The sequence below is a fragment of the Salmo salar genome, chromosome 01, assembly GCF_965601325.2.
Source record: "Salmo salar chromosome 01, fSalSal1, whole genome shotgun sequence".
Classification (NCBI taxonomy): Eukaryota; Metazoa; Chordata; class Actinopteri; order Salmoniformes; family Salmonidae; genus Salmo; species Salmo salar.
In genome coordinates this window covers 106,623,089-106,639,870 of record NC_138291.1, presented here as the reverse complement: position 1 = coordinate 106,639,870, position 16,782 = coordinate 106,623,089, and the positions used below count along the sequence as shown (strand labels likewise).

Below are 16,782 nucleotides of genomic sequence, written 5' to 3'. Positions count from 1 at the left end.
ATTTGTAGTACCGTGAACTGCCACAGAAGGAGCCCTCTGACAATTTGAACATGCCCTCCTGATTTGCATAGGCAAATAATGTTCTATATAATTATTGAGTGGAAACATGCTATTATAGCTCAATGGTGTCCAACAAAGTAGGATATTTCTCAATGAACTTAGTATTTAGAATCAAAAAGCCCTTTAGGCTCACGAGTGGCGCAGCGGTCTACGGCACTGCATCTCAGTGCTTGAGGCGTCACTACAGACACCCTGGTTTGAATCCAGGCTGTATCACAACCGGCCGTGATTGGGAGTCCCATGGGGTGGAGCACAATTGGCCCAGCGTCGTCCGGGTTTAGCCGGTCTAGGCTGTCATTGTAAATAAGAATTTGTTCTTCAGCTGGCTTGCCTAGTTAAATGAAGGTTACATTTTCAAGAACAAAAGTAGCTGTACTCTTATAGCCTAGATTTATATATCAGGTCGGTGGTTTCTTTAGCGCCACATTTTGTTCACTATCATTATCATCCCAAATGGTTACATTTTCTATCCTAGGCTCCTACCACATACCAGGCCTCTTTAATTAGTCTAGGAACGAAGATATACAAAATATTTTAACTCAAGATTAGAATCGAATGAGAGAAGTGCCCCCACTTTATGGGGGTACAGTTTAATTAGGTGAAGGTTCTTTGTAGGAAATTAAGAATCTGATTAGCCTGGCTCGTTCCCGTTCACGAACAGACGGGGATTACCAAAGCCCCTCTTATTATTGTAAAGCACACGTCAGCTAAATAAAAAGACTATCCACCCATTTCCAGAGCGGATAAACACAGCCTAGACATAGTATACTACAACACGCAGCCTCAGCCAGCCAGACGTATCCTAGTCCTAAACGTGAATACCGTAGGTAATTCCACTCTTCGCTGCATGTGGAGTGTGAGTGTGGACAGCTAGAAATATGTTGACTGAGTCACTGCTGCCACGACGCTGACACATTCCAGGAGAGGAGGACTGCCCGGGCTGCCTCTCTTCTGATAAGCATCCTATGGTCTTCTGTACAAGTCAAGATGGCGGTGTCGGCAACGGAAAAGGACGCAATAGTGAGTACTACAATTTTCAGGAAAACAGCGGTTTGCTCGGAATTTGTTGATTTCTGTATCTGTACGTAAAACGTTGAAGCGTGTCATTTGTGGAGAGCTATAATTAACGTCATCATGAAGTTTGTATTATTGTGTGGAGTAATATGGCAATAGGCTGCCTGTGCATTCCCAAGCACAGCCCGAGTCGACCTCTGTTGTGGGCGCTGAACAAATTCAATGATTCTGCATGATAACATGTTTCTGTGTGGTGCTCACCTAGGTCGTTTGACCGATACGGTGCATTACTTCTCGGTATCAGTTTACAATGTGGGCTGTCTATGTGCGGGTTGGTGGTAATGACCGACCGTTCTCACAGGTCTTACCCGCTCTAGTCTAAAACATGACAGATGTTTTGACAGCCATGGGTTTCCCCACCTTTTCATTGTTGAATAGCGACATGAGGACCATGCAGAGAAGACATCTAGAGCAATATGCAGCCTTTTAAAACGTTAGGCTACTCCGCCCATTGAGTAGGCTACTATCATTTAGGCTGTACCTGATCAATACGTTGTTTTTTTATTTCCCTTTTGTCTCTGGTGGTTTTGAAGAATACTGAAGATGACCATCACAACGATTCGTTCGGGAACCCCGGGCTTATCTCGCCGGATAGGGAGGACATTGCACGGCTTCTGGTGGGACGATTCATCCTGAAACATCCACGTTATTCAATATATATGCCAGTATTATTTTCTTTGTCCACATTATGTGTTGTGATGATGGTTTAAATGTGATGATTTAAAATAAAATATTGTCTCTCAATCGTAGAAGGTGCCATTCAGCGGCCGCATCAGAGGTGGTATGAGGCCGGGGAAGAAGGTCATTGTCATGGGCATTGTTGATCTGGAGCCGGACAGGTAGGCTAAAACAATAACCTCCACTCATTAGGTCTTAGCTTTGGTCCATGTCGTTGGACAGGTAGGCTAAAACAATAACCTCCACTCATTAGGTCTTAGCTCTGGTCCATGTCGTTGGACAGGTAGGCTAAAACAATAACCTCCACTCATTAGGTCTTAGCTCTGGTCCATGTCGTTGGACAGGTAGGCTAAAACAATATCCTCCACTCATTAGGTCTTAGCTCTGGTCCATGTCGTTGGACAGGTAGGCTAAAACAATAACCTCCACTCATTAGGTCTTAGCTCTGGTCCATGTCGTTGGACAGGTAGGCTAAAACAATATCCTCCACTCATTAGGTCTTAGCTCTGGTCCATGTCGTTGGACAGGTAGGCTAAAACAATATCCTCCACTCATTAGGTCTTAGCTCTGGTCCATGTCGTTGGACAGGTAGGCTAAAACAATATCCTCCACTCATTAGGTCTTAGCTCTGTTCCATGTCGTTGGACAGGTAGGCTAAAACAATATCCTCCACTCATTAGGTCTTAGCTCTGGTCCATGTCGTTGGACAGGTAGGCTAAAACAATATCCTCCACTCATTAGGTCTTAGCTCTGGTCCATGTCGTTGGACAGGTAGGCTAAAACAATAACCTCCACTCATTAGGTCTTAGCTCTGGTCCATGTCGTTGGACAGGTAGGCTAAAACAATATCCTCCACTCATTAGGTCTTAGCTCTGGTCCATGTCGTTGGACAGGCAGGCTAAAACAATAACCACTCATTAGGTCTTAGCTCTGGTCCAGGGCAATATAACCTCCACTCATTAGGTCTTAGCTCTGGTCCAGGGCGATATAACCTCCACTCATTAGGTCTTAGCTCTGGTCCAGGGCGATATAACCTCCACTCATTAGGTCTTAGCTCTGGTCCATGTCGTTGCGTGCAGCTTCCTGATGCTGAGCCTTCAACTTATTCTTGTAGAAGAGAAGGCACTCTGGACTGGAGCTAACTAGGTCTATTTGTCAACTGCACCCTGGCTTATCTGAATGAATGTCATTACCAACTTCTTATCTTTCATATACTGCTTTTTCATTAGATTGTAAGTCCCATTCCATTTTAGGTGGAGATCTGATTCTGTAAGAATGTAGTCTACAGAATGAATTGTTGTGGACCTGTGTATTACATGTTTAATTGGTGAAATGCTGTGTTTTCTATGTTATGTCTGCTGAAGAATGTGAATCTAGCCTAATAAGGAGAGAGAACATGTATTGTAAAAGACAGAATCGAACACAGGCTCAGAAAGGAAAAAGTTCAAAAGAATAGTTTATTATTAGCAGCATGGCAGAAGGCAAAGAAACAGCCTGGGGGAGGTGAAGAGGAAACATGGAGAACTGTGTGGGTGGGTGTGTTGAGAACGGAGGGCTTTTTCATAATGCAAGGCAGGGCTGGTCTGTCAAGAATGGCACCCTATTCCCTATGTAGGCAACTAGGGCTACATTGGCCCTCATCAAACGTAGTGTGCTACAAAGGGGATAGTGTGCCAGTTGGGACGGGACACAGTGCTTGTTGAGACATTTTAGGGTGTGTCCTTTATAGGCCTCAATAGAAACTAATGGTCAGTTTAAAAACACATTTAGTGACATCAGTTTTAAATGCCTGGCGCACAATATTTATGTGGAAGTTCATGGCAGATGTCAACATGCTGCTCCTCCAGATGCAAAACATAATGACAACATTTATGTGGTGTTTCTCCTACACAGACACCACGTCCCTATGGGCCCTCCTATGTCCCCTACAGCACCATGTCCCTATAGGTCCTCCTCTATGTCCCCTACAGCACCACGTCCCTATGGGCCCTCCACTATGTCCCCTACAGCACCATGTCCCTATAGGTCCTCTATGTCCCCTACAGCACCACGTCTCTATGGGCCCTCCTACGTCCCCTACAGCACCATGTCCCTATGGGCCCTCCACTATGTCCCCTACAGCACCATGTCCCTATGGGCCCTCCTACGTCCCCTACAGCACCATGTCCCTATGGGCCCTCCCCTATGTCCCCTACAGCACCACGTCCCTATGGGCCCTCCACTATGTCCCCTACAGCACCATGTCCCTATAGGCCCTCCTATGTCGCCTACAGCATCATGTCCCTATAGGCCCTCCACTATGTCCCCTACAGCACCATGTCCCTATGGGCCCTGCACTGTCCCCTACAGCACCATGTCCCTATAGGTCCTCCTCTATGTCCCCTACAGCACCATGTCCCTATAGGCCCTCCACTATGTCCCCTACAGCACCATGTCCCTATGGGCCCTGCACTGTCCCCTACAGCACCATGTCCCTATAGGCCCTGCACTGTCCCCTACAGCACCATGTCCCTATAGGCCCACCTCTATGTCCCCTACAGCACCATGTCCCTATAGGCCCTCCTCTATGTCCCCTACAGCATCATGTCCCTATAGGCCCTCCTCTATGTCCCCTACAGCACCATGTCCCTATAGGCCCCCCTCTCTGTCCCTTAGGGCTCCATTACCATTGTCCCCATAGGGACAGGTTATCCTAGGGCTCCCACTAAAGGACAGGTTACCCTAGGGCTCCCACTAAAGGACAGGTTACCCTAGGGCTCCCACTAAAGGACAGGTTGCCCTAGGGCTCCCACTAATGGACAGGTTACCCTAGGGCTCCCACTAATGGACAGGTTACCCTGGGGCTCCCACTAAAGGACAGGTTAACCCTAGGGCTCCCACTAAGGGACAAGTTAACCCTAGGGCTCCCACTAATGGACAGGTTACCCTGGGGCTCCCACTAAAGGACAGGTTAACCCTAGGGCTCCCACTAAGGGACAAGTTAACCCTAGGGCTCCCACTAAGGGACAGGTTACCCTGGGGCTCCCACTAAAGGACAGGTTAACCCTAGGGCTCCCACTAAGGGACAAGTTAACCCTAGGGCTCCCACTAAGGGACAGGTTACCCTGGGGCTCCCACTAAAGGACAGGTTAACCCTAGGGCTCCCACTAAGGGACAGGTTACCCTAGGGCTCCCACTAAAGGACAGGTTACCTAGGGCTCCCACTAAGGGACAGGTTACCTAGGGCTCCCACTAAGGGACAGGTTACCTAGGGCTCCCACTAAGGGACAGGTTACCCTAGGGCTCCCACTAAGGGACAGGTTAACCCTAGGGCTCCCACTAAGGGACAGGTTACCCTAGGGCTCCCACTAAGGGACAGGTTACCCTAGGGCTCCCACTAAGGGACAGGTTACCCTAGGGCTCCCACTAAGGGACAGGTTACCCTAGGGCTCCCACTAAGGGACAGGTTACCTAGGGCTCCCACTAAGGGACAGGTTACCTAGGGCTCCCACTAAGGGACAGGTTACCTAGGGCTCCCACTAAGGGACAGGTTACCTAGGGCTCCCACTAAGGGACAGGTTACCTAGGGCTCCCACTAAGGGACAGGTTACCTAGGGCTCCCACTAAGGGACAGGTTACCTAGGGTAAAAAGGGATATTGTTAAACCAGCACAGTGACACCTATTTCTTCTTTCTTCTCTACGTTTCTTTCTGTCTCAGCTTTGACGTCAGCCTGACTTGCGGCCGCGGCACAGAGAAGGAGGAACCACAGCCGGATGTGGCCCTGAAACTCAGCGCTCGATTCGCCGAGCGCCAGTTTCTGCGTAACTCCCGCGTCTCGGGAAAATGGAGCGAGGAGGAGAAGTCTATCGACTACTTCCCCTTCATCCCTGACCAGCCCTTCAGGGTACCTGTTACACTTATCCTAACCTCTAACCTGACCAGCCCTTCAGGGTACCTGTTACACTGATCCTAATCTCTAACCTCTAATCCTAACCCCTAAAATATAATCCTAACCTCTAATCCCAACCCCTAACCTCTAATCCCAACCCCTACCCCTTAATCCATAACCCTAACTGGATCAGGCCTTCAAGATACCATAACACTCCACTCTCTTTTTAAATTCTAACCCCTAACCCGACCATCCCTTCAGGGTACCGAGAACACTTCACGTTCTTATCCAACTTGTCCCAAATGGCACCACATCCCTTTTCTAGTAGACTTCTTTTGACCAGAGCCCTATGGGGCCACGTTAACAAGGGTCTTAACTTCACGATAATTGGCCTTCCACCACTATCTCTATCTCATACACTCCCTCGCTCTACCCCTCTCTGACTTGTCTTTAGTTGCTGTAATATGATTCAGTAAAGATATAGCCCAGTGATAAGGAACACACATTGTTCCTTGTTGTGGTTTTAGTGTAAAGCAGGTTGCTCCAGTCACACATTTGACAGAGGATGAGGTTTAGAGATGTCAGAGGATGAGGTTTAGAGATGTCAGAGGATGAGGTTTAGAGATGTCAGAGGATGAGGTTTAGAGATGTCAGAGGATGAGGTTTAGAGATGTCAGAGGATGAGGTTTAGAGATGTCAGAGGATGAGGTTTAGAGATGTCAGAGGATGAGGTTTAGAGATGTCAGAGGATGAGGTTTAGAGATGTCAGAGGATGAGGTTTAGAGATGTCAGAGGATGAGGTTTGGAGATGTCAGAGGATGAGGGTCGGAGATGTCAGAGGATGAGGGTCGGAGATGTCAGAGGATGAGGGTCGGAGGTGTCAGAGGATGAGGGTCGGAGGATGAGGGTCGGAGATGTCAGAGGATGAGGGTCGGAGATGTCAGAGGATGAGGGTCGGAGATGTCAGAGGATGAGGGTCGGAGATGTCAGAGGATGAGGGTCGGAGATGTCAGAGGATGAGGGTCGGAGGTGTCAGAGGATGAGGGTCGGAGGATGAGGGTCGGAGATGTCAGAGGATGAGGGTCGGAGATGTCATAAGTGATAAGTTATGTAAAAGCTAACAAGCTCTCTTTCATTTGGAGAAAGAACCACATGGCCACATAATGTGACTTGGTTTAGAAATGGGGTGTTTTATCCTGTTCTCTCTCTCTCCTTGCCTTTTCTCTTTCTCCATCTCTCTCCATCTATCCAGATCGAGATCCACTGCGAGCACACGCGCTTCCGGATATTTGTGGACGGAAACCCGCTCTTTGACTTTTTTCACAAAGTGAAATCTTTGCCGTCCATCGATACAGTGAGGATAGAAGGGGATCTACAGATCACCAAGCTAGGTTAACCATCCCAGCTGCCATGCCTGTGTGTGACACAACAAGAACTCAATACAGGTGAACACACACACCTGTTACTACAATACCCACAATGCAACACTGCAGCGACAGTGGGCCTAGCGCTTTGGAAAGGCCTCGCCATCCCGGTTTGGTTCTGCCATCACTCCTCTTCTTTCCCTTTTATCTTGTCATGTCTCTACCAAGATCTGACGTTATTGTGACCTTCCTAATTGTTGGTTGAATGGTTGCAATGTAACGCAGCTCTGCGTGTCTTTGTTCTGAAAGAATTCCTTTGTTTTCTTCCTCAGTTCTGTGTGTGTCAGGGATCTCACAATATAAACGCCTGCTCATGGTTACCAAGCATCCTATGAGGATTTTGCTGAGAGAGGGGGCCCTATTCCAAATGTAATAGTGCACTGCTTTTGGGGCACTATTGGGCACTAGAGTGCTATTTGGGACACAACCGTAGAGCACCAAGAAGTATTTGCTTTCATGTGGAGAAATCCTACAATTCTCAGGAGGTTTCTCAGGAATCAACACCATTTATCACCTAAATGAGGGTTATTTCGTGGGGTTGACAAGCTCAATATTATGGGAGCTTCCATTTTTGCACTCCCTCCCTGTTCTTGAATTGGGTTTTATTGGTTGGTTGGTTGTCATGGTTATTGGCATCCTAACTCAATGACCTACATACAGAGGTTGCATTTTAAATTGCATTTTATTCCCTATATAGTGTGCTACTTTGATCAGGGCCCATTGGGCTCTGGCCAAAAGTAGTGCACTACGTAGGGAATAGGGTGCCATTTGGAAAGGGAAATATATTGTGGAGTCTCAGCAAGATGTACCGTAGCAGCTTTTTGATTGAAATGTCTTGTAACTGTGTATTAATGGTGGTTCTTACTCACAATTTCAGTTCATTGCAACCATTCTCCTCCTGTAGATATAGATATTGCACTGACATAGAGCTACATGGTAGTGAATAGAATGTATAGTTCATTTGGAGCTTCGTTTACATTGCTTATTTAAGAGTGATGAACGATTGGTTCATTTAAACATTTCCACATTGATTCAATGTCATCACAAATACTTTTTGGGTTGTTGAAATGACGTGGAAACAACGTTGATTCAACCAATTTCCGCATCTGAAATGGCACCTTACACTTCTAGAAAAAAAAGGTGCCATCTACCTGGAACCAAAAAGGGTGTTACCTGGAACCAGAATGTTCTCCTATGGGGACAGCAGAAGAGCCCTTTTGGAAGGCTTTTTTCTAAGAGTGTATTACCTATTTAGTGCACTATTTTGGATCAGTGCCCACCACTTCATCAACACACAGAGATACTACTGTTCACCAATAACTGTCATATGACTCAGTGGTTTAGTGGAGGGTAAATTCACGTGATCGCAGCTTACACACCTTTTGTATTCTGCGTAAGCATTTACCCACCTATTGCAGAATAATGCTTTGAAAATATATAGAGCGTTACTTTACTCACCACAAACAGGGATCAGTTTACCTACGTATTGTTATTTACCACAACATCACTGATATGCCTCTAACAACACACTGCCCCATGTCTATGGCCCAATGCCACTTTCTGTCTCTCTCTCTCTCTCGCCCTCTCGAAACCGAGCCAGGAGAGCAAGAATGGGGCACACGGACATCACATGGTGCCTAGGGGAGCTATTGTACTCCATCAAAGCTCTCTATTGTCTCTTACTGGGCTTAGTTGTTGGATCTCTCCTCCTCTATATTGTCTCTTACTGGGCTTAGTTGTTGGATCTCTCCTCCTCTATATTGTCTCTTACTGGGCTTAGTTGTTGGATCTCTCTCCTCTCTATTGTCTCTTACTGGGCTTAGTTGTTGGATCTCTCCTCCTCTATATTGTCTCTTACTGGGCTTAGTTGTTGGATCTCTCCTCCTCTCTATTGTCTCTTACTGGGCTTAGTTGTTGGATCTCTCCTCCTCTATATTGTCTCTTACTGGGCTTAGTTGTTGGATCTCTCCTCCTCTATATTGTCTCTTACTGGGCTTAGTTGTTGGATCTCTCCTCCTCTATATTGTCTCTTACTGGGCTTAGTTGTTGGATCTCTCCTCCTCTATATTGTCTCTTACTGGGCTTAGTTGTTGGATCTCTCCTCCTCTATATTGTCTCTTACTGGGCTTAGTTGTTGGATCTCTCCTCCTCTATATTGTCTCTTACTGGGCTTAGTTGTTGGATCTCTCCTCCTCTATATTGTCTCTTACTGGGCTTAGTTGTTGGATCTCTCCTCCTCTATATTGTCTCTTACTGGGCTTAGTTGTTGGATCTCTCCTCCTCTATATTGTCTCTTACTGGGCTTAGTTGTTGGATCTCTCCTCCTCTATATTGTCTCTTACTGGGCTTAGTTGTTGGATCTCTCCTCCTCTCTATTGTCTCTTACTGGGCTTAGTTGTTGGATCTCTCCTCCTCTCTATTGTCTCTTACTGGGCTTAGTTGTTGGATCTCTCCTCCTCTATATTGTCTCTTACTGGGCTTAGTTGTTGGATCTCTCTCCTCTCTGGGCTTAGTTGTTGGATCTCTCTCTTGTCTCTTACTGGGCTTAGTTGTTGGATCTCTCTCTTGTCTCTTACTGGGCTTAGTTGTTGGATCTCTCCTTCTCTATATTGTCTCTTACTGGGCTTAGTTGTTGGAGGGAGCGCTCATTCTTCGGTTGCCCCTACATAATGCACAACTTTGACCCTAACTTTAACCCAAGACACGTTTGACCCTAAGTGCACTACTTTTGACCAGGGCCCAATGTATGGAATAGGGTGCCATTTGGGATGCGTATTTCCTGTTGGAAGCGAGTCAGCTCTGAGTTGTAGATGAGTAGGGAGGGACTTTGGATTAAAGGTGCTACACAGGATTTTTTTTAAATGGCATTATAATAGTGGAATGATAGTGTTTCACAGTATTACTTACCTGGCTGTGATATTTGCCTATTGATTTCTCCCATTGGAGAGGCATCTGTTGTCAAAATGGGAAAGCTGTTTTGACTTTGTGGCTGTGTTATCTATTTAAAATCTGGTCAAGTGGCCAATGTAGAAATCACTCTGTAATTTCTTGATTAAAAAAATTCTACACTGTTCGCTCAATTTGTTTATGTGAGAAAACAAGCACTGAATAGTGTAGGGCAGGGGTATTCACCTCTGACCCTACGAGGTCCGGAGCCTGCTGGTTGTCTGTTCTACCTGATCATTAATATCACCCACCTGGTGTCCCAACAAAAAGCAGTGGAACTGGCTTGGAGGTCCAGTGTTGAGTTTGAGGGGTGTAGCTAAACATATGTTCAATAATAAAACATATATCGTTTTTCCAGCTGTTTGAAGCTGCTGGACCAAAACAGAAAGTAAAAGGCTCAGTTGTGAGTCTCCATGTTACGGGGGAAATGGGATTCTGGGGGTGTAGCACCTTTAAGTCATGATAACTTTGAAGGTTGAGGGGTTGGTTGTTTGGTGTTTATTTTCTTTGTTGTAGTCATATACAGTGCTTCAAATGGACCCTTCCTTGGTTTACCCCTGTAAGATGCTTCAAATGGACCCTTCCTTGGTTTACCCCTGTAAGATGCTTCAAATGGTCCCTTCCTTGGTTTACCCCTGTAAGATGCTTCAAATGGTCCCTTCCTTGGTTTACCCCTGTAAGATGCTTCAAATGGTCCCTTCCTTGGTTTACCCCTGTAAGATGCTTCAAATGGTCCCTTCCTTGGTTTACCCCTGTAAGATGCTTCAAATGGTCCCTTCCTTGGTTTACCCCTGTAAGATGCTTCAAATGGACCCTTCCTTGGTTTACCCCTGTAAGATGCTTCAAATGGTCCCTTCCTTGGTTTACCCCTGTAAGATGCTTCAAATGGTCCCTTCCTTGGTTTACCCCTGTAAGATGCTTCAAATGGTCCCTTCCTTGGTTTACCCCTGTAAGATGCTTCAAATGGTCCCTTCCTTGGTTTACCCCTGTAAGATGCTTCAAATGGTCCCTTCCTTGGTTTACCCCTGTAAGATGCTTCAAATGGACCCTTCCTTGGTTTACCCCTGTAAGATGCTTCAAATGGTCCCTTCCTTGGTTTACCCCTGTAAGATGCTTCAAATGGTCCCTTCCTTGGTTTACCCCTGTAAGATGCTTCAAATGGTCCCTTCCTTGGTTTACCCCTGTAAGATGCTTCAAATGGTCCCTTCCTTGGTTTACCCCTGTAAGATGCTTCAAATGGACCCTTCCTTGGTTTACCCCTGTAAGATGCTTCAAATGGACCCTTCCTTGGTTTACCCCTGTAAGATGCTTCAAATGGACCCTTCCTTGGTTTACCCCTGTAAGATGCTTCAAATGGACCCTTCCTTGGTTTACCCCTGTAAGATGCTTCAAATGGTCCCTTCCTTGGTTTACCCCTGTAAGATGCTTCAAATGGTCCCTTCCTTGGTTTACCCCTGTAAGATGCTTCAAATGGACCCTTCCTTGGTTTACCCCTGTAAGATGCTTCAAATGGACCCTTCCTTGGTTTACCCCTGTAATGTGCTTCAAATGGACCCTTCCTTGGTTTACCCCTGTAAGGTGCTTCAAATGGACCCTTCCTTGGTTTACCACTGTAATGTGCTTCAAATGGACCCTTCCTTGGTTTTGCCCAGATAGGCCACTGCACTGACTGAACCCTGTACAGTGCATTACATTCAGCATGGGGGGATAGTGAATGTTTGGTAATGAATGTGTGTGTGCTATATCAGACGTTCAGTCTCAGAACATCATTACAGTAGGCAATCCATGACAATATTCTGTGGGATGTTCAGTAGGCTTCATATCCACAGGTCTTTTCTGTAAGAGAGCAATAACATCCTCCTCTCTGTCTTTTTCTACTGGATGGTCACACAGGGTTTTTCTGAGGTACTAAGATAGAGAATTTTCTTCTTTTTTTTTGCATGACAGGCACTCATTTCCGTAAGGAAACTACAGTAGGCTATTAGGAAGGCAATACGGAGGACATAGAGAGAGAATGAACCAGCCCAATGCACTGACCTCAACAGTATTGTATCCTTAATGTTATATTAGGCTGAGTCTGGGTGTGTTTCGGGTGGCTGATTTCATTGTCGGTGCTGATCTGGCTGTAGTGAGTGGAAACTATCCCTCGTGAAACCACAACTTCTGGCTGTAGTGAGTTGGAAAACGATCCCTCGTGAAACCACAACTTCTGGCTGTAGTGAGTTGGAAAACATCCCTCGTGAAACCACAACTTCTGGCTGTAGTGAGTTGGAAAACATCCCTCGTGAAACTACTTCATTTTAAATACAAACAAATATCCAGTTGCCCCATGGGAAAATAAGTAGACCTATATAATTCACATTGGAAATCCTTAAGAGACCTAACTTAATAACCTAATAATACATCTATGTATAAACGACCAAATTGTGGTTAAAACCAAGAGGCAGAATAAGACGTGTTCTAGTGCTTAATAATGTCATACATGATGTCACTCTAGCATCTCTCCTGTGGTTCTGCCTGTTACATGTCACTCTAGCATCTCTCCTGTGGTTCAGCCTGTTACATGTCACTCTAGCATCTCTCCTGTGGTTCAGCCTGTTACATGTCACTCTAGCGTCTCACCTGTGGTTCAGCCTGTTACATGTCACTCTAGCGTCTCTCCTGTGGTTCAGCCTGTTACATGTCACTCTAGCATCTCTCCTGTGGTTCAGCCTGTTACATGTCACTCTAGCGTCTCTCCTGTGGTTCAGCCTGTTACATGTCACTCTAGCGTCTCACCTGTGGTTCAGCCTGTTACATGTCACTCTAGCGTCTCTCCTGTGGTTCAGCCTGTTACATGTCACTCTAGCATCTCTCCTGTGGTTCAGCCTGTTACATGTCACTCTAGCATCTCTCCTGTGGTTCAGCCTGTTACATGTCACTCTAGCATCTCTCCTGTGGTTCAGCCTGTTACATGTCACTCTAGCATCTCTCCTGTGGTTCAGCCTGTTACATGTCACTCTAGCATCTCACCTGTGGTTCTGCCTGTTACATGTCACTCTAGCGTCTCACCTGTGGTTCAGCCTGTTACATGTCACTCTAGCATCTCACCTGTGGTTCTGCCTGTTACATGTCACTCTAGCATCTCTCCTGTGGTTCTGCCTGTTACATGTCACTCTAGCATCTCTCCTGTGGTTCAGCCTGTCAGTTGTGGTCCAGGGGTCAACTTGAGAGGTCACTCACTCCCATGGCGCTGCATATCCAGGAAGAACGGGGGAGGGAGATAACACAAAGACTTCCTGATTCACAACATGGGGCGGGGGCTTATTCCGGAGGGGCACAACAACGTTAACATAGAAATACATTGTGTATAACAGTCATGTCTGTCTGTAATGTGAAATAGGAAATGGTAACTTGTCATTACCTCATATCTCTATCTGCAACAGCCTAGTAAATGGTGCATCCTACTGACTAAGCCCCTAGAAAGGCTTGTTTTGTGACTCTGTGTCTCATGATCCTAACTCCTCTAATAGGACTGGCATTCAAGCAAACATGCAGTACAGACAAAATGTTACATTGGTCTTTTGCCATAAAAAAACTGCATAAATACTGATTAATCAGTCAATGGTAATTGGAAGAAATCAGGTTTGGATTTGATTGAAATTAGTTACTGTGATTGGATTTGAATGAGATGGTGTATTGCTGGAACACAGGAGCTACCAGGACTTCTCCACAATGTGAAATACCTGCAGTGTTTGTTTGAACTCAGCCCTTGGGTCTACAGCTGCAGCCTGCCACAACACCAATACCATTCAACCTACTCTGACCTACACTGGCCTAAGAAAAACAGCAGAAAAACATGGAAGACTTTTGGTTTGAACTGAATGTCATTGCTCCCTGATTATAATCTGATGTTAACATGCCTTCGGACTTTGTACATATTTTGAACATGGCCTTGTTGGTTTGGTTTTTACATGAGAATGTGTCTATAAGTGCTTTATAGGCAAAGCGTTTCGGTACGCTTGTGTTGTTGACAGACCTGGGTTGAAATACTATTTGATATCGTTTCAAATACTTTATCTTGGCTCGACTGGCACAATGGAACCAATAGAATAGTCACACGGACTGCAAGCCCCGCCCATCAGGCACTCCAGGCAGACTAGACTAGAGCAAACTCTGAACGTTTTTGAAAGATTTCAAGTAGTAATTGAACCCTGGTCTGGTTGTTGAAAACAAGTACTATGTGAGCATATTGTATATCTGAGAAGCCAAGATTATAGGTTTTCCTAGTTTTTGTTTTTAGACTTGTCAAAATATGTGATGTCTTTTTGTTCTTTCTACCAGCTGTGTTATAACCTAGTGAAGCATTACACTGCTGTTGGAAGGAAAAGGCCCAAGTCAATGGTTATGTACCAAATGGTACCCTATTCCTTACAAGTGACACTTCTTTTGACTAGAGCTCTATGGGCCCTGGTTCAAAGTAGTGCACTATGGTACATAGGGAATAGGGTGCCATTTGGGATGCAGTAATTATTATAGCTTTTTTGGAAAAGCAAACTGTAGTTATTATGGAGTGTCCTATGTAGGTTAGGTTGTGCTGTTGTTGATGTTGTGTGTGTACAATCGGTTTCCCTTTTCATTTCTAAAGAGTCAAGAACAAGGTCATTTTCCTTTTTAAACAGTGCCTATTAAATACTAAAAGATGAACACTTTTGAATTACAAGACATCTATAAAGTTAACTCTGACCAAGTTGTTCTCTCACCAATTGACATCAGATGAGGAGTTAGGATGAGAAGTTTATTGTTTATTATGAAGTGTAAAAGAAGCCTGTCTGCTACAATATGTAAAGGGTTGTTTCTGTCTGACTGACTGACTCAGGAAAGAAGATCCCTGGTTAACAGGTTCATTCTCTATTCTGGGTTTTCAACAGAGGATCCTGCATATAACCAGTCCCACAGGAGCAATACAACTCTGGCTGTGTCCCAAAGGGCAATCTATTCCTTTATATAGAGCACTACTTTCAACTGGTCAAATGTAGGGAACTATGTCGGGAATAGTGTGTTATTTGGGACACGCAGACTTATTATACACTATTTCCTAACTGAATGAAACCAAATTGAGTCATTCATGGAGAATTTTAACATTTTGCATTAGAGCATGTTTTGTTTGTGTGCATTAAAGGAGTAATTCCACTAGTTGTGCTCTCTTCCTCTTCAAACGTTTTCTTTTCCCATGCTTTTGTTAAAACAACTACTTTGTAGACCAATAAACGTGTCATCTTGGAATGTGCCGGTGCTCAATGTGTTTCATTCTGACAGGCTGAACCACAGTATGGAGCTCTTGACAACAAGCCATCAGGAAAACAAGGGAGTCTGTGTCCTGCCCCTGGCAAGCTGAGAGAGGAAGGAGGAAAGGAAGGAGATAGAGTGTGCATAAAATAAGTATGGGAGAGCAAGAGAGTGCGAGAGAGAGAGAGAGAGAGAGAGAGAGAGACAAAGGGATGGAGACAGGGTAGAGTCCGCTGGTTTGACATTTGACGTCTTGCCTGACAGACACAAATGCCTTTGTCGCAGTCACTGAGTGATTACAGACAGGAAGTTATGCAGTTATGTGGAGGAGCAGTGGAATGGGTTAAAGAAGCAATCGGCAATAAGAGGTTACCCCACCACTGTTTTGGTAATAAACATCTGAGGGCTGGAGCTGCAGAAATGTAACCACTCTCAAATTCATAGACCAAGCTTTGGATGTAAGGACTGACCATCCATGATATCAAAATGAAAGGACTGACCATCCATGATATCAAAATGATCAGTATTTAAATTATGACTGTTTTGATTTACAATTGCATTGTTTACAAACAATTGAGTAAAACTATCTATTTTAGGTTCTGATGGGTTCTGACAGATGAACTAATAAGCTCATTTAGAAGTTCTATTCATCAAGAATCAATGGGTATTATCATTCATTTAAAAGTCCAAAATGGGGTGTACCAATCACAGATTGCCCCTTTCAAACTGCTTTCTTCAGCCTGGGATGCCTCGGGGAAAAACTAAGGGGATGTGTCTGACATACAAACTGATATTTAATAAACAAAATGGTTCAAATGAGATAAAGGTTAGGGGTGAAGGTTGGAGTTATGGTAAGGGTCCGTTTTTGTTTCGTCGGGCTTTCAATGGGATGCTCAGGATGACTCGTGATGGTTGTTTATGCTCTGTACTGCCCCCTGCTGTTTCTTTAACAAACTGTTACCACTGGAATGTAGGCCAATGTACCGTTCAATAGTAACATTCTTATCACATTTCTATTAAGAAGATCTAGCACCTTTTTTTATCAACATAAAATTATATTTATTTATTTTTTATGATTTCAAGATGCCCTTTTATAGATGTGATTTTGTAGCGGTAGGTAGCCTAGTGGTTGAGTGTTGGGCCAGTAACCAAAAGGTCACTGGTTTGAATCCCTGTACAGACTAGGTGAAAAGTATGTTGATGTGCCCTTGAGCAAGGCACTTAACCCTAATTGTCACTGAAACAGTGTCTGCTTCATAATGTAGAAACATCACATGTTATATGACTTGACTGATTCTATGATCTCCATTGGTAATAATGTGATGTAATCATAAAAGATTATAGAGACGATCTGACATGATTGAACGTTACTCAGTAATCTAATCTGGTTGGAGTGATTGCTCGACCTAATCTGAGTCTCATGAGCACAGATAGCCAGATAGAGTTCTGAGGCTCATTCAAT

General features: G+C 44.9%; 1 protein-coding gene across 1 annotated transcript; it reads left to right on the top strand.

The window, feature by feature from the left end:
• Positions 1-450: 450 nt before the first annotated feature.
• LOC106577180 (galectin-related protein-like) lies at positions 451-15,321 on the top strand. The gene is made up of 5 exons (XM_045687202.2): positions 451-1,080; positions 1,668-1,751; positions 1,885-1,973; positions 5,511-5,697; positions 6,935-15,321. The coding sequence occupies exons 1-5, from the start codon at positions 1,048-1,050 to the stop codon at positions 7,076-7,078; spliced, it is 537 nt and encodes a 178-aa protein (XP_045543158.1). The 5' UTR covers positions 451-1,047; the 3' UTR covers positions 7,079-15,321.
• The last annotated feature ends 1,461 nt before the right edge of the window (positions 15,322-16,782 follow it).